Source organism: Archocentrus centrarchus, chromosome 3, assembly GCF_007364275.1.
Source record: "Archocentrus centrarchus isolate MPI-CPG fArcCen1 chromosome 3, fArcCen1, whole genome shotgun sequence".
NCBI classification, from domain to species: domain Eukaryota; kingdom Metazoa; phylum Chordata; class Actinopteri; order Cichliformes; family Cichlidae; genus Archocentrus; species Archocentrus centrarchus.
This window is the reverse complement of record NC_044348.1, coordinates 11,902,767-11,920,796: the sequence shown is the minus strand read 5'-3', so window position 1 is coordinate 11,920,796 and position 18,030 is coordinate 11,902,767. Positions and strand designations below refer to the sequence as shown.

Here is an 18,030-nt window from a genome sequence, read left to right as displayed (position 1 = left end):
AACAGTGCTGCAGCCAAACGAATACAAACTAATCCATCAGTCTCGCGTCTTAATGACAGATGTTACTCTGAGCATTTTTGCAGGCTTTCCTTCCTGGATTCAAGTAGACTAAACTGGTCTTTTCCAGTCTTATTCACTCACTCTGTCCTTATGTCTGCAGCTGTGTTGTGTTTAACCCTTTATTTCTTCCCCCAATATATTTTTTTAAATCTTTACACAGATCAGCCACTCTTCTGCCAGTACATTTATCCATGTTTGCGATTGGTCAGATGCAGCCAACACCACCTTTCACTTTAACCTACTCGGAGGTTGATTGGGAAACCCCAGGTTTACACATTCAGTTGATTCAGCCACCTTCATGTGACCGCTACAAATCTCAGGCAGCTGTCTGCATTTTTTTTTTTTTTTTTTTTTAAAGTGTATGCCCTTGGTTTTGTGTGCACAGGCAAGCCTTAATGTGAAAAATTAAAGCATGCCTATGTTGTTTCTAACTAAACACAGCACAGCTTTTTACATGTGAAAGAGCTACTTGTTCATTATCTAAAGTGTTTAGTCTCTGCAGACCAAAAAAGCTTTGTTACAAAATTCAATTTGTACTTAAATCCAATTTTGCAACATTAAAACACCTAAGAAGCCATATGGTTCAAGATCATTTAAGGGTTTGACACCACTCATAACAGAGCCACATACAGAGACAATAAATGGTGAAATTTCACCATTTAAGAGCTTTTCAAACACTTGAAGTCAAGCCGAGATCCATCAACTACGCAGTGTTTAAACACCTTAAACTGACAACTCATCAAGATTAGCACAAGTTAGAGGACATTAGAAATTTAATCTTTCAAGAAACATTACAATAACCAGTTAATATATTTACACTCATTTCTCACACACACACACACACACACACACACACACACACACACACAAAACTGGCCAAAACATGGGAGTTGGTTAGAAAATGGATGATTAACATATCCAGTTAAGATCCAGGTCAGCTCCATCTCCTTATTCCCACACAGGCCGGGACAAGTGCAATACCTTCAGGAGCACAGCATTGCCACCCATCCCCACCTGCACAGGAAAGGATGTCTCCGAATCTATAATCATACGCAATTTTAAAAAAAGTGTACTGATGAAGTCTGCCAGTCCCTCTTAGGAGAATACAGCTCATCAACACAGTCAGTTTTGCATGGATTTGCACAGCAAACACCTGTTAAAGCTGAATGCAAACCAGCAAAACTGACCAAGTGATGATTGACAAAAACCCATCTTCGCCAATTCAACTGATGCCGCTTCAGAAAGTTGCAGTTAGAAGTACTTCAAGTGCTTACATTGCAGTAGATTGTCCAAAACACTACCTGCACTATAAGCACTTTAGTACTGCTGAACCTCAGGTCACTGGACAAGTAGTGGCACATTGGTTTTTAAACTGTTAGTTTAATTACATCAGGTTGATGGACACACACCCCCAATAAATAATCTAAACAGGTGGAGAGCAAGCAGGCCACCATCAGTTTTGCATAGATTTGCACAACTCATCTATTCTTGTAGTGCAACTATGCAAAACTAGCAGAGAACTGCGAGATATTTGAGCCCAATTAGAAATTGAAAATGGTCTGGTGGCGCATATCACAGCCCCTTATGCCAGAAGGAGCACTTAGGGCAGTAGGTGCTAGTCTATTTCACTATCTGCACTAGATGCACCTTAGCACAAAGACAGTATTTCAAAACACGACACGTAACAGGATCGTGCACATTGGTGTCAGGGTATTGCTGTAAGTGCCTCCACTGCAGTAGGTATTCCATAGTACTACCTGCACTGTAAGCACTTTGGCAATACACAGACAGATTACAGCATCACAGGAAGGATGGCTGTACTGCTCCATGAGGCAACTTTGAGGGGGAGGGGGGGTCCTTACACCTCCAGGAAGTGGGTTGGGGGGGTCAGTATCTGAAAACATAAGAAAAGCACATTAGAGCAAGTGAATGCAACAAGTTGCACTGCAAGTTACATGTGCAAGCGACTTCTTGTAATTAAGCCTAAAACGTATAGTTTCTAATTTCCTGCCATCGAAATTATGTTTAAAAAGCGCATCACTGTGCCTCAATAATAGATGCTGCACGAGATTCCTGTCGTGACACGAGCACTTACGGTTTATTAGAGCAGCACGAGGTCACTGAAAACATGAATGAGAGGCACAACCTGCGGCCCGCGTTCGCTGCGACATGGGAGCGCATGCGCACCGAGCACTGTTGTTCACCCCTCCCCCACCTTCTTTAACATGGCGCCTCGAAGTGCGCCAATCTTAGCACAAACGACTTTAAAACCAATCACGCTAAACGCAAGTTTAGTAGCACACATTTTAAGTGTTAGTAGTATATTGCTTCCCCCCTTCCACAAACGTGGAAAAGTCACGGCTTGCTGTTTCGGACGTCCTAGAAAAAACACACGGCTGCGGTCGGTGTTAGGAGCCGAGGCTAGCAGCAGGCAGCAACCGTTTGAGCAGGTAGCTTAGCCGCTGCGAGCTGGTGTTAGCTTCTAGAAAACATGGAGGAGGAGGAGGAGGGGGGACCACGTTACGTTGTTATAACTGCCCCCACCAACGACTACCGGGAACGGTGCAGGTGCAGTCGTGGGGGTTCCAGTCAAACCAGTTTGTTTTTTGTGCGTGTTCCTCTTTTTTTTCTTTTTTTTAAAGTGAGTTTCGAAAGCTAATAAAACAAATTGAGTTTGACGACGACGGTTAGCCACATTAGCCAACAACAAACGTGCACACATTCAAGTAAAAGAAATTAACACCTATGGGCACGATTGCCCCGCTGAATTCCACTGTTTTACCTATTCTTTCCAAAGATACCCGTCCTGATGGGGTTACGTTTGGAGCTTAACCCTTGAACAACTCTTGCATTAGTGCGGCTAGGCTAGGCTAGCCAAGCTAAAACGCGCGGCCTAGAGCTGCCCCATGTGCTACTGCTTTGTTCTGGGGGGCACTTTAACTCACACACCACTGCACTCGAGACCGAGCAGCCAATTCTCCAGATTTGTAAACTAACTTTTCACACGTTAGACCTGCGTGTTTCTGTAAAACTCGTTTGTTATTAGGAGACCTGATATTTTTCCCAACTAGTTGCTAAGGCGCAGCGGAGAGAGCTCCGTACAGCTTTTCAAATCTCCCTCATTCCCTCAATGGTGGAGCCGAGGATGCCATGCGCCTCACGTTACACTGTTTTCATGGCCAATATTATCATTTACGCGTTAATGTTTGGATACAGCCGCCAGCACGATCGCAAAAGACGCGTAAAAATAGGCGTAATACCCACAGCTTAGAGTTTCATTCCCTAAAACCGAGATTTAAAAAAAAATAATAACCCCAAATCCGACTTCCTTGCCGATAAACATGCGCTCGGTAGACACTCACCAGCCGAAATCCACCATCTTCGCTCACTTGCTTGGGCTGCCGTGTAGTCTCTCACCGACAAAAGAGACGAATAAATACACAACTATCCCGCAAACTTTTCAACCGGCGGACACAACGAGACGTGAAGTGAAATCCGAGCCGATTGTGGGTCAATTTATAGCCCAGTTACGCTGCTTAAAAATGATTGCGAGCTTAGGAAAGTGGCGCGAAGGCGACCAGTTGGTAACCATGTGGGTGAATGAAGGGCGTCTCCCACTGAACGTAAATATCTAGCTACAACCCCCAACTCCCCTATTAGCATACATAAACTACGGTACTTCCGACCCACATCTCCAACCAAACAACCTCCACCACTCCCGAGAAAGGAGAAGGGAAACAGACGGCGATCACAGCAGCTTTCAGCACCTATTCATTGAAAATTATTTGCACGCATAGCGGAAAAACAGCCGCTCCGTGGACATTCAAGTTATACATTATAACCAAAACACCTATAATCCTCTGCCCTGGACTTATTTGAGTAAAGATAATGGAGCTGGATAGCGAAACTAATTTGTATTGATTGGATTTAATCATATGCGACAACCGCAAAAGCAAAACTAATTAACCTGTTGCTGATTCACAACCCATTAAAATTAGCCTACAGCTCCTCATTTTAACAAACACCCACCTGCAGCCAGGTATATAAAAGATTTACATTTCTATCAGCCACTAAGACATTTAAAAATAGTTTTTTCCCCCCTGTTATCATAAGAAAACCTAACATATTTTAGCGTTTTTAAGATTTTGTTGCAAATAATTAAGTTAACTTAGTTATTATTGTTTATATATTAATTTTGTGCAGTTGCCTATGTAAACTAATAACCAAGAATATATTAATAAATTCACATGCAGTCATTATAAACCTTGACTCTGTTGCCAACAGATAAAAGTTGGCTCTGAAGTTATTTATTTTTATCCCAAGAATAGCAAAAATAATTGATTTATTGCTTATTATTTATGTAAATATTTGCATATGTAAGTTGTTTAAATAAAAGAAAAAGAAACAAATCAAAACAGGCTTAGTGCTAGAGGCATGAGTTTATTTAACTTGGGGACAAAAAACTTTTGGGAACAAAAAAGTTGTTTTTTTTTTTCTGTGGCAGAAATTGTAAATATAGTTTTTACAAATGAAATCAGATTTTGATGCAGTAGTAAGTTCATCAGACTATGAATGAAACTTAAAATGAAGTTTGTGGAGTTGACTGAAACAATGTGGCTGTGTGACAGCTGACACTGTGACTGTCACAGCAGGAGATGCACAGGTGTGAAGCATCCTTGAAATTAACTCCTTTTGCATTTGAATGGAGCAAAGAGCCTTTGTTATTGTTATCAGCAGCACCTGATCTGCTCGAGGATAAATATCTGCTGTGGAAAAAAGAAAAGACTTGAGTTTTTTTTTTTTGTTTTGTTTTGTTTGGTTTTTTCTCTTTGTGCATTCAGAATAGCTCAAAGCAAAATTTAATGCTGCTTTTCAAAAATATTAACGTTGCAAAGGTTCATAAAATTTTACTGCTCACAGAGAGCTCAAAATATGCTGCTCCCAGGCTTTCCTTTCTTCTCAGATTTAAAAGATAACCAAGAGACTTTACAGCCAATGGCATCAAACCACATCAGAAAAGTCTAGTGCTGCATAAAAAAAAATCAATTAAAACAAAGAAAAAATTAAGAAAAAAAAAAAAAATCAGGGCCCTCACTGAACATTTTTTTCTGCAGCCAGTTTAAAGCTCTTTGAGGATTTTTAACAGTTGTTTCATTTAAATTTGTGAAATTATAGAAATGCTAAAATACTTTCTGCATTTAAAGAAATCACAGCAGGTTGTGCGCAGTAAAATCTATAGATAAGCTTCCAAAACTTGGTATTTTGACATTTTTAATGGATTAAAATTGTACGCGTGTCAAATGAAATCTTAAAGATCATTTTCGTTTTATTTGATGGAGGCATTTTTATTTTGACTTAAGAGGAATGGGTAACTTTTTATTTTCAGCTGGAAACACAAACTTACTTCTTAACAAAAAAAATGTTCTTTTGACTCCATATTAGCTTTTTCAATTAAAAAAAAAAAAATTATATGAAACAAAATATCTCATCACCTTTCAAATGTACATAAGTTATTAGGAGTCCCAGAGGTAAACTTAACCATCATTTTGTTTATTGGAACCTTTACTGAAACAGTAAACATTTTCACACCTTCTTCTAAGTGTTAGTTAGTTCCCCATGCCGCCTAAACAACAAGGAAAAAAACATTCAAATGAGGCCTTTGTTCATAAAGTAAACATCCAAATGCAGTTAAGTAAATGACAAAGAACTCCTTATACAATGAAGATCAATCAACAAAGAAGTGATGAGCCGTTCAACTTTGAAAGCTGTCAAATTCACCGCTCCTCTTTCCTCGTTAGCTTCACTGTAACTAAAGAATATCACAGAGTCTGAAGCAAATGAAAAGCATTTTCACTTCTCAGAGCAAAGTAGTGGAATTAAAACAGCTCGTTGTGACTTTGTGTCTCTTTATTCTTTTCTTTTTAGCTGCTCAAAGGCAGATGTGCTGCAGGCAGTATATGTGTTTGGAGAGCATGCGTTCTGCATCTGCATGTTTTTTTCTTGCATGTCTTGAAAAAAAAGCATCAAACCCTTTTGTACCGCACTCATGCATGTGAGCGCAGTACAGTATAAAAGCTGGCCAGCAGAGGGAACTAGCAATCTAAATACTGTACCATAATGGCATGATTTGCTTTCCAACTGTAAGAGGAAGCTCTAACCACTTCCTATCACTGGAGTTTCTGTTATTTTTGCATCCCACAAAGGATGGATTAATACATGCCCGCCAGATTATTAGAACTTTCCAAATTCCAGTTATTTAATGTGACGCTTCTCTGCAGCGCATGCTCTTCTTTCTTTGATCCGCACCAGGTTAGAAAAACAGAGGTGGTGCATGTTTATTAATCATTATTAGGACGAAGAGTTTTCACATTCGAGCTTTAATTCTTTCTGTAAACGGGAAACATTTCAAACCAGAATAGCTGCTCCTCTCCACCTCTCTGAACACACGGTGGGACACACTGTGGGAGTGGGATCGCTCAGTCATGACCCCCAACCCCCCACACAAAGCCAGTTCCTCTGCATATGGAAGTGAGGTGGGGGGTTGGTGGACACAAGGAGGTTGTAGACCTCACATCGTCCCATGGGGTCAGATAAAAGCTGGCCCTCCTTAAACGACCCACCCCCACCATCCCTGATCCTAGATCTGTACTCTTTGCACAAATGATAGTTAAAGATTTATCAAGGCACCAACTGAAAAGAAATATTTTAATATAGAAAGAGGAAAAATAAGGCATGAGACTGATATAAATCTGAGTGTAGACCTCACTGATAGACAGGACAACTTACAGCACCACTCTAGCAACCCTTGTCTTATTAAAACCTGTACTTAAGATCCAAAACACCCCCCCTCTGATGCAGGAACACTTATGCTTCTTCTTTCCAAAATGGCCTACCAGACTCAAAGCCCCGCCCACAACAGGGGCCATAAGCACAGAGGCCTCTGTTTTTGTTCCTCCCATAGAAGCCTGACCACCATTGTTTCAGCGTGACCCCGAGGTCAGCTGAACTCACCTCGCCCGACCACGGCCCATTCAGCTGTGGAGCTTCACACAGGACAAAAAAACATCTCTCAAGAGCAAGGATCACTTCAAGCGAGGGGGTGTGAGGAGACACATGCACACAGACAACGGCCACGCTCTGCAGTGTGTCACATTTATAAGCTGATTTGTGTTATTTTGGGTTTTAATTCGCGGGATCGTGTAGTTCACGCCATGGTATGAATCAAATGCGTGAATCCAGTAGTACATTATAGTTCACTAGCTAGTCAGGATAATATCCCCATCAAGTTTGAGTGGTTCAGACCGTGTTGAGTCTATTAAAGAAGTCAATTATGGTAATGGAGTTATATTTGACACATTTTCTATTAATTCTCCCTCTGATATTTTAAATACACCTCTTGCCGGAGGGGAAATTACATTTTGCTGCAGGAAAAGAATGAGGCCGTCCTCGCCTGTCATCTGCAGGTCTCCATTAAAGTGTGTGAGTGTCGGGCCAAATACAAATGGGGCATTAAGGAGGTTTCTTTTAACAAAATACTGCATATTTTATCAAAAGAAACCATTATATTAAAACATTAAAGCAAACAAACAAGTGATATGTATGCTTTTTTCTTTTTTTTGTACAGAACTTGTTTACTTTTGAGCTCATGTCCTGACCACAGAATATAAACCACAATCAAACCAAATTAACCAAATATAAACCACAGAATATAAACCAAAAAAAATTCATAAAAAATCAAATAAATTGGTTTATATTCTGTGGTCCTGACAATCCTCCAGGATGGTGTCTTGCTTTCAGAGGCAACAGTGTCCCTGGTGGAGGGGAAGCTCATGGAAGTTGACAGGTTGAAAATGTGCAGCATGATGTGGCTGAAGGAGCATGAAACATGTTCACCCATGGATGCCTCGCACGGCACCACAGGAGAGATGGAGACACAATTAAATGTTGGGCGTTTTTAAGGAAATACATTTTCTTTTGTTACAGATCATTTCATAGCTTAGGGTTTATTACACAAAAATTGTTGACCTGTGAAGAAAACGCTGCAGTTGTGAAGTGGAGGGAAAATTGGCAGAGGACCACTGTGAGGTGATTTTTCATTTTTCTTTAACAGCGGGGGTCTTCATTTATTTATTTAGTTTGTCATGAGCCTGACTCATAAGACTGTTTGTGTTTAACTGTTAACTCTACTCCTACAGGTGTTTCTTCACTTTCCAGTAAACTACATCAACCTGGAGTTTTTATGATGTCATCTTTGCCCATTCAACCTTAAAACATGGTGAAAGTAATTTTCCCAGGAGCACCATTAGAGGTGTAACGATAAGACAAGCACAGAGCCTAATTTTATCCCCACCCCTAAAAATAAATAAATAAATAAGCCATTCAGAGAACAGTTTAAGGTAAAATTTAACATTTATCATGGCAAACATGTGCATTAAAACAAATGTCTAAAACTGTCACAGAGTAGACCACGGCTCAGAAGACAGAGCAGGCTGTCTACTAACCCCCCCGCACCCCCCCAGCTCCTGCAGTTTACATGTCCATCAGTGTGAGCATGTTTCATAGATAAAAAAGCTGAATGCATGGAATTGAACTGAGTGAATGTTGGTGTAGTGTAAAAGCACATAATGGTCAGCAAAACTAGAAAAGCACTGTTATTACCAGTCTGTGACAGTACTTTAAATATAGTGCAGTGGCTGCCTTTATCAAATAGAACCATGGTTGTGTTACACTACAAAGAATGCAAACAGTGGTGTTGTATTCACTGTGTAATATTAGTATCTAATCTCATAAAGCACTGAGGGAGAGTCCTGTGATTTCATCGTCTGTTCTGAGTAAAACTTTCATTTCACCCTTTTGTTCATTTTCTTTTGTGCGTCTCACTTTACCAAACTGCACTTGCTGATTTTGGGAAACTAAATTTTTCTTTTAAACTGATGTTCACACGGGAATGAATCTTTAAGTTGAACTGAGCACAAAGACTGAGTGAGGAGTTCCTTGAAATGTTTTCATTTTAATAAAATCCACAAAGTCATGACTTCCCTTTCAGTTCACGCCATTTCAAACAAAGTCAGCACATTTCAGTTGTGAAAATCTCTTAAGTGCTTGTGATTTTAGTGCTCTGCAGTGCAGTATCAAGCTTTTTCTTTCTAAACCCATGAGTCAATAAATTCATATTAAATACACGTTTACTGTACATCTAAAGCTGCCACCTGTGGTGGCAGTAATAAAGAATTTCTTATAAATACATCAGCATCCACATTTCCGAGCATATCTCACAAAAACAAACTGGACACAAGTACCAATGATATGTTACGACATATCAGTTTCCTGTCTGATTGTCTCTTCACTAAACTGAGGTGGCAACATTTTGAGCTCTCACTCGTTATCTGTTTAAATCTTTTGGACAGCACACGGCTCTCAGATAAGATCCCCACCCTTTGTCACGCGTGAGAAGCGTCGTCCACAGTAACTGAAATTTATGATTACCCTCAAAACAGCAGAGGAGTGTCATTGGAGCAGCAAGCATTAGACTTTGTAGTAGATGTTGGTGGGACTCTGGGGCATTATCTCCTGAACTATGTACACAGGGGGCCCATAGTCACTGCTCACGCGTTCAAAGTGACGACACATCATGCTGTCAGAAGCCCGTAGAGGAAACACAACATCGCTGCGGTCCGAGCCGTTGTTGTCACTGCTGATGCTGTCCCGTTTCGGCACGGCCAAAGTGTTGAGGGACACGGAGGCGGACTGCTGCCTATCTGGGACGCAGCGACGGTGATGATGCCTCCACAACACAGCCAGCAGAATTATGATGATCACAAGGAGGACCGCACAGCCAGAGACAACCCACATGAAAAGTCCTGTCTCTGAGCCCACATCTGTCACGAGACAAAAAGAAAGAAAGAAAAAAAAAGAAAAAAAGAGGAGAGACTCAGACGACAGGGCATGCGACACAAAGATTCAAAGACAACTTCACTCAGATAATGCCCCCAATACGGCCTAATCAGTATGTGTTAACATGAAAAAGCGCAGGACCCAAGAGAGCATGCTTCATCTTAAGTGTCATACTGTTAGAAAGCACAGTCCCTTTGTTGGCACATGACAGAGTCATGATCGCTTGAGGTTTGAGTGCAAGCTGAAGAATTCAGTGCAGTGTCATTTTGGGCACAGTCTGCACTATTTTTTTTTTTTTTTAATTTGTTCATTCTTGTCTCTGTAGATTCACACAATGAACATGTGGAGGGTCAGAATCCTCTTCTTTCTGAAGCAAAACATGCTGCTCAAAACACACTCAGACTATTTTAACTCCAGCCTTCAAAGCCTCAATGATTTTGGTTTCCACTGCCTCATTTTGCAGCACATTTTTACAGCAGTGAAGATGTTAAACTTGGCTATTTCAATCAAGGTCCGATGTGTTCCCTTCATTTTTTTTTAAGCAGTAACCTTTACGAGCTAAAATTCAAACAAATCTCTAAAAAGTACAAGATTGGCATTTTTAATTTTTAAAAACATTTTAAAGCACTTTCAAATGTAATTTTATCATATTATTTATCCTTAAGAGCAACAACAAAACAAAAAATGTAATAAATTGCAGTATGTTCAGCAGTGCTGTTAAAGCTGTTCTACAGTTTTGTCATCACAGCTAGTGTGACCACTAGAGTGCAGAAGCAGGGTAGGAAAGAAACTGCAAACAGACTTAACGGTTAGGGAAACATCTTGCGTGCAGCAGATTAATTAGAAATATATGCACATTCATAGAGACTTTTTTTAAAAAAAAGTTAATCTATTCAATATTAAAGCACAAAAGGAAGGTCATTATAAAGATTGTACAGTTTGTTCCTGTGTGTTAGAAATGCCAATGATGCTGTCGTACGATTCTCCAGGCAATATTTTTGGTGCGTCTTCGTACCAGCTTTACTTTTTATATCCTCTTCGTTCGTGGAGGTGTCCTCAGCCTTGGCCTTGGTCTTGGGTCGTGTAGGTGGGAATCTGGTAGGGGACTCCTGAAGCGTTGAAGGTGGATCTGAAGAGTCTGGAAGAAAAAGCAAACACAGTCTGATATAGGCACCAGACCTTTTTCAGGGCTTTTTCCTCCTTGAACCAACAGCCATTCAGGTAAAAATGAATCATAGGACAAGGAGAGAAACTTTTTTTTTTTTTTAATTAAAATGCAGCCAGACCACAGAAAGTTGGGTTTTGTGTCACAGCTGGGACTTTCGTTTTTTCTTGACAGGAAAGACATCACTAATATGTTCTCTTTTTTCCACCTACTCAAGCATAACACATACAGGTGACAAACTAAAGGTTAAAAAAACAAAAACAAAAACAACTTTGTCAGAAAAATGTGCTCCTTGGCATTTCTGTGAAACTCTGCAGGAGGGGTAGAGGATTAAAAAAAAAAAATAAATAAAAAATATATATATATATATATATATATATATATTTTTTTTTTTTTTTTTAATTTATATTGTAGGATAAAGAACAACTTTATTGATCGGCAGTGGGGCATAGGCATAGGCAGGGGGACCCAAACCACACCAGCAACACAACAAAGCCTCCAAAGCAATTCTCTGTAAAGATCAGTGGTTCAGATTTTCCCTTAATTTGTTGCTCATATGTAAATAAATGGAGCCATATCAAAACTTTCCCTCTGGTTATTTCAAAGGGGATTTTTTTTTTTTTTTTTTTGGGAAAAGATCAGCTGTTTCCCAGTTCTTTATTTTCATGAGAAATGTTATCAAGTCTGAGAATACTGCATCAAATGAGAGCAATTAATTAATCAAAGGAGTAATCGATCCAGTTGGATTTTGACTGGTCTTTTTCCCGCTATGGTAGTCTCTCACAGTGAAAAGTAACTAAATGCATTCATTCAAATACTTAAGTACACTTTTGAGAAGCTTCAGTTGCAGCCACTTGTGTATGTTACTTAGATGTATGTATAAGTTACTTATAGCATTATGATTTTCCTTTCATCGTCTTCCACATATTCAGTTCAGGGTTGCAGGCGAGCTGGAGCCTCTTTAGGGCAAGAAGCAGGGTACACCATGGAAAAGTCTGGCATTCACACCTATAGCCAATTGAGAATCACCAATGCACATGCACATTTCTAGGCTGTGGGGTGACAGGGGAGAGCATGCAGACTTCACACAGAAAGACTCCAGCCAGCCTCAAACCCACAACCTTCTTGCTGTGAGGCTACATTGTTAACCACTGTCCACTGTACCACCCGAAAGCCTCTAAAATACAAAGCATTGCAAAGCATTAAAGAATCCTAGTAATTCCAGAGATTTCTGCTCTAAAATTCAATCATGGTGCATCTGAATAGCTGATCGTTACTCAAGGAAGTATAAAAGAATTCAGTGCTATGCCAGGAAAGCAAAACTGAATGATGTCCACAGTCAGCAGGTTTGTCTTTTAGCAAACCATGAGCCATCCTTCATGAAAGGAAAGGAGACAATGCCCCACAGCTCAGTTTACATTGGTTACATCCTCATTTTGTGTGTTGCTATATTGCTGGCTTCTTGCATTAATTAGATAAACTTCAGGGATGCTGAATTCTTTAATGGACAGGAGTAAATGTGGATAGTTTCAAGAGGAAGGAATGTGTGTGTTGGTTACTTTTCACCACTGTGACTGATAAGATCTGTGTCAACATCAACCATTTGCTCTCTTTTGCCAAATCTTTGCAAATTCTCTTTCACACCTTTATTTGAGCTCAAGATTTCCATGGAAGTCAAGAAAAAAAAGGTTAAAAAAAGACAGACACAGGTTTTTCGTTTTTAGCTGCAGCACAGAAGCCATTTAGAAATGAAACATTAAGAAAATACACAATTTCCGAACAAAACCTAGAACAAAAATGTAAATAATTTATTTTATCTTACTTAATTTCTGCATTACTTTATTCAATTTTAAATATAAAAAAAAAGGACCTGAAGTTTTCTTTTACCACTGATTTCTCAAGTATTTCTCAAGTTTCCCAGCCTTTTAAAAGTGCAATAAAAAATGCTAAATTCGGGGTTTATGGAATGAACTGCAAAATAACTGCATTTAACATGTAAAAATGTATGGAAGCTTGTTTCTGCCATGGAAAAAAATAATTTTGCAATTTTGAATTTATTTATTTTTGCAATCCAAAAGTCAAAGTTTCAACTTATTAACTTGAAATTGAAAGTTATTTTCTTCATAAATTTGAGTTAGCATGTCAAAATTTTTTGTTTTCCAATGGCAGAAAGAAGCTTCCATATCTTAAAACGTGATAGTTTACCAAATACAGGAAATGTATTAAAATAGATGCACATATTACACATTAATTATTTATTAGAATAAATACTAAAATAAAATACTCTTTAATTTAATTTATTGAAAAAAACAACAACAGCATGATTAAATGTTCACTTGAAAAGTACAATGTGTAACTCCAAAGATGGCCACTTCGACGACTCGCAGGCTGATAATCGTGACCTTTAAGCTATGCAGTGATTAAAAACAAGATTACACCTAAAAATCGGACTTATTAATATTTGCTGTCGCTGTAAAAAGATGTGTTTACACCAGTAAACACAGCAGGAAAACAGCCCCACATTTCCAGTTATGATCAGTTGAGAAACGCACCAAACGCTGAGCTTTCATCTTCAACTCAAACTCCTGAATAATTGATAAGAATACCACTTCACATTTCTGAGGTCAAAAAATTATATTTTAGGTCTTTCATTTATTTAGCTTTTAAAGTTCTTGGGAAAAACACACAGAAACAGCAGCTGTCATATTTCTGTGATTCTGTGGAGTTAAAGAAGCAAACAAGTATCCTATAAACGCTAGTTTCACCATTTATAGGGTTGGGCACAGCCTAAAAATTCATAAATAATCTATCGGCAGTGTCTTTCGGTGTGGCTGTTGTCTCTTAACAGTGATTCGGCCTCAGGATCATTAAAATAATGAGGGAGAGGATATGTATGCCTGCTTTATTAAACTTCAGCAGAGAGAAGACCACTGGCGATTCTGATGTTAATATGAAAAAAAGAATATTAAATGCCACGACAGTCTCAAATGATCGCATGCATGATAATACCAATGGCTTTAAGCTGCCAGCGCTGGCTCGAATTAAGGATTTGGAATAATTTATGACAGAAATCTCTCTTCAAGAGAATGAGTGGATGATCACAGGATTATGTGACCACTCACTAATTCATATTAGTAAGATATTATTAGTGAGATATTATTTCTGTAAATGTATAATAACCGGAATTAAACAGCTGGTTCTACCTGTCAGATAACTACACCTCTGTGTGTGTGTGTGTGTGTGTGTGTGTGTGTGTGTGTGTGTGTGTGTGTGTGTGTGTGTGTGTGTGTGTGTGTGTCTGTATTTCATCCACACACATTCAGCTTTACACACATTTCACCCAGACACATGAACGCAAAGCGCTTACTCTGGCCGACTCTCAGCACCAGCTTCATGGATTTGGTCCTGCACACCCCTCCATTAGTGCTATCCAGACCCTGCAGGGAGCCCGTGGACGTGGCTGATAAACACAGAGGGGAGGCATACATTAAACAGATTTTCTGTTTTTGTGCCCCCTGAAGTTTTGTGTTAATAATAAAAGATTATCAGGGAATGCATAATTACATGATAACTCCTTTGCAGACAGTTGGGTCAGTTGCCAAAAGTTGCATCACTTATGCAACAAAATGCCACACATAGCACAAACTGCGATGTTATAAACTGCAGATAATCACACATGTGAAATAAACACAGAAGATGCAGAAGATGCAGAAAGGGCTGAACCAAAAATACTTCATTTTTAGTGTGTATTCGAAAGAAAGAAACTTAACCTCCTAAACAGACCTGAACACGGGGAGAGGATTCACTGCAGAATGGTTTGTGTTGGTTGTGTCTAGGTGCAGCCAACAAACTGGAAATTGAGTGTGATATTGTTGAATGTACTAACCAGTGAACTGACTAATCCCATGTTGTATCCCAAAATACAACATGGGAAATGAGATGAAAAAAAGAATATTTTAGCAGCTATCCTTCTGAATAAATGAATAACAAAGCAGAAACTGAACTCGCATTCAAAGACTCACACGAAACACACACCAAGAACTCTCATTCACCCCTGTCACTCACACTCACGTTGACTTGTTAGCAGCATTTAGGTCAGATAACAACATCTCGCCGGCTACAAGCCACGTTGCCATGTAAGCTCCCATCAAATCTGCCTGATGCTGTAAAAGCCTTGTGTGATTTGGGGCATGTAAGCCCTTGGAATCACACTGGCCTGCCAGAGCGAAGTGTGCTGTCAGAGCGTGGAGAGGTGGGTGAGGCTACATGGTCAGACTTGCTCTCTATCTCATGCATCACTTGCCACTAAGATGCTGGTTTAACCGACGGCAGTCCAATAACGAGGCCACGGTTTTGGTTTGCTTTTTTTTTTTTTGGTCTTTTTTTGATTCTCACACAGACTGACAAATTGAGAAGGAGCCAAAGATGATGGCAACCTCTTTACCCAGAGAAGGGAGGGGGGGAGATCAGCTTCTAGCATGGATTTAAAGGCTGTTCCACCTGTAGGAAGCAGCAGCTTTTGTCTCCGTCCTACTGATTTTAATTAGAATGTGTGCAACACTTTTGGCAGCCGTGGCTTCAGAAAACTCACAGGTTATATAATAGTCCTTCCCCTTGAGGAACTCCAAACCCCACAGGTTGGGGCTGAACTCCTGAAACTTGAACGTGAACTTTACATCCCGGTTAGGTTTGTCACAGTTCAGCAGAGGAGTGTCAGTCTGGTCTATGGTGCAGCTCTCCAGCTGACTTCGGGAGACCAGGAAGACCCTGTAGAACTCCTCCTTTCCCCCGGAGGAAGCATCTGCCCTGGGGCACACAATGTCCATCTTGTCCCCTATCTGAGGATACAGGATGAGACCCTGACCTGGAGTAAACCTGTAATAAGAGAGAAATACAATCCTCTTAAACCATAGAGACTGGAGCATTATTACCCATGTAATTCTCTGCTTGAACTCTAAGATCACAAAGTGGCACCATTTTTAACTTCAATGATCTAAATAAGAGCTTTTCAACAAGAGCTTGCAGGTTTTAATTCTTTCACACCTCCTGGGATTATCTCGTGACTCAATATTGAGAAATTAGATTATAAGTCTTAAATTGCTTGTTTAGACTGAGGAACAAGCCAAAACCCCGAGCATTGCAGTTATAAAGCCAACAAGATTAGGTGATCAATCATGTAGTGGATCAACAGGAAATTATTCTGCAGCTGTCTTGGTAAGTGAGTAATCCCTGCAGCACTTTTGGGCAAAAATGCCCCCAAATTCCATCGCTTCAGGGGATTTTCTGTGTGTTATGTGACAAATCAAAACGGTAAATATCAAGACAGCTAATTTGGCTACAGAAATGTGCTTTTCCCCCACCACTTAATAACATTATAAACATTAAAAAAAAAAAAAAAACATTAATTAATCAAGGAAATAACAACCTCGTAGATTTTTCTGTTTAGTTTGAAATGGCACAAACAGCAACTTCAAACAGGAGAGAAGCTGGAGCCTCACAATGTTTGTTGCTTCTGTATTATGAGTTATTTCACCGATATTAAAAATCATTCGTGGAAAATGGCATTTGGCAGTTTTCTGTCAGTCAACAGTACAAAGTTGCATTCAAACAAACTGATTCCTCCACTCACTTGGCATTGGAGCTGCTCCAGAGGATAGACTCCAGAGTGATGGCACGACAGGAGCAAATGACGGCCAGCAGGAACACGGCACCGCAGCTCCGTGCACTGCTCCCCATCCCAGGAATAAATCGGGAGTCAGGCTACACAGCGGCTCGGTATCATAAAACAGGGTGAAAACCGGCTAAAATGCGTTGCCCCTGCATGTCTCCGGTTGCTCCAGGTGCGCGCAAAGGACACATTCCTGAGTGAAAGCCCACCAAGTTGCCAGTCTTCCTCCTGCGGTTGTTTGAAATTTTCCACATTGTGCGTAACTGGCTGGAAGATAATTTGTGTGACGAGATCCGTGCATTGAGGAAAGAGTGTGTGTGTGTGTGCAGCGTTTAAATCGTCAGTCATCAGCTGACCTGTCCGGGCTCGCGCGTAAGAGAAACCGGGGCTGCTGGGCACATCGATTGGTGAATTTCTTCACATTAGCATACTGTACGTTGTATTACATACACGGTCCAGAAAAAAAAACAAAAAAAAAAAAACGCATTTTTAAAAGCGTATGCAACACATTTTTGTGTAAATGTGTCGATTTCATCCTTTCCAAACCATAAATAAATAAATCCCAAAGGCTGCAAGTTTAACAAGTTTAGCAGTAACCACAAATTCCCGTCCTTTTTTCAAATTATTGTTCAAACTGGTTTGGGGAGGGGGCTGTCACGGATTTAAAGGTCTAAAGATAAACTATTTGTAAAACCATTTGAAGCCAGTGTATATTTTTTTGCATTATTTAAAGAAAATTCACTTGACAAACAGCATATAAAGCGTTCAGTGTGTAGCATGGTTTTTATTATTACTGTTATTATTATTGATTGTGTATCACCATTTAAACAGACCGCCATTTAAGTGTAGCTTTTTTTCATGTTACACCTGGCTTCGCCTGCTGTGTGTTTTTGAATACTTTACATCACAGGCCACGAGTCTGGAGTAGCACCTCCAATATTGTACAAATAATATACACATTATTTAAACATTATATTTTTAGACTAGCATACAACCCTTGTGTTTTATTTGATTGGCCAGAGGGCGCAGCACGTGTTGATCTTGTGACCTTTTGTCTTCTTCCTGTTAATCAGACCTTGATTATTTGTTACTCAACGTGTCCGCAGAGCTCCGCTGGACTACATGGGTGCATCACCGGCTCCCGGGAGCTCCTGTCCTTGAGGAAGTCACAGGGAACAGGAGGAGAAGATTTTTTTTTTTTTTAAGGCTTGTAAAAAGTGATGCGAATATTTGTGACACATCT

The 18,030-nt window shown here is 39.9% G+C and overlaps 1 protein-coding gene across 1 annotated transcript; it reads right to left on the bottom strand.

Annotated features, from left to right (window-relative positions):
- Nucleotides 1-9,135: 9,135 nt before the first annotated feature.
- On the bottom strand, nucleotides 9,136-17,077 carry LOC115777525 (ephrin-B2a-like). Its single transcript, XM_030725454.1, has 5 exons — nucleotides 16,749-17,077; nucleotides 15,711-15,994; nucleotides 14,487-14,579; nucleotides 10,970-11,092; nucleotides 9,136-9,938 (listed from the first exon to the last, which is right to left on the bottom strand). The coding sequence occupies exons 1-5, from the start codon at nucleotides 16,853-16,855 to the stop codon at nucleotides 9,586-9,588; spliced, it is 960 nt and encodes a 319-aa protein (XP_030581314.1). The 5' UTR covers nucleotides 16,856-17,077; the 3' UTR covers nucleotides 9,136-9,585.
- Nucleotides 17,078-18,030: the final 953 nt, after the last annotated feature.

What these genes read in the sequence shown, in the direction of transcription:
- LOC115777525 (XM_030725454.1), bottom strand. Translation starts at nt 16,855, where the DNA reads ATGGGGAGCAGTGCACGGAGCTGCGGTGCCGTGTTCCTGCTGGCCGTC. An exon ending in GAAGGACTATTATATAACCT is followed by an intron (nt 14,580 to 15,710) that starts GTGAGTTTTCTG and finishes TGTGTTTATCAG; the next exon opens with CCACGTCCACGGGCTCCCTG. An exon ending in GGTGCTGAGAGTCGGCCAGA is followed by an intron (nt 11,093 to 14,486) that starts GTAAGCGCTTTG and finishes TTTTTCTTCCAG; the next exon opens with ACTCTTCAGATCCACCTTCA.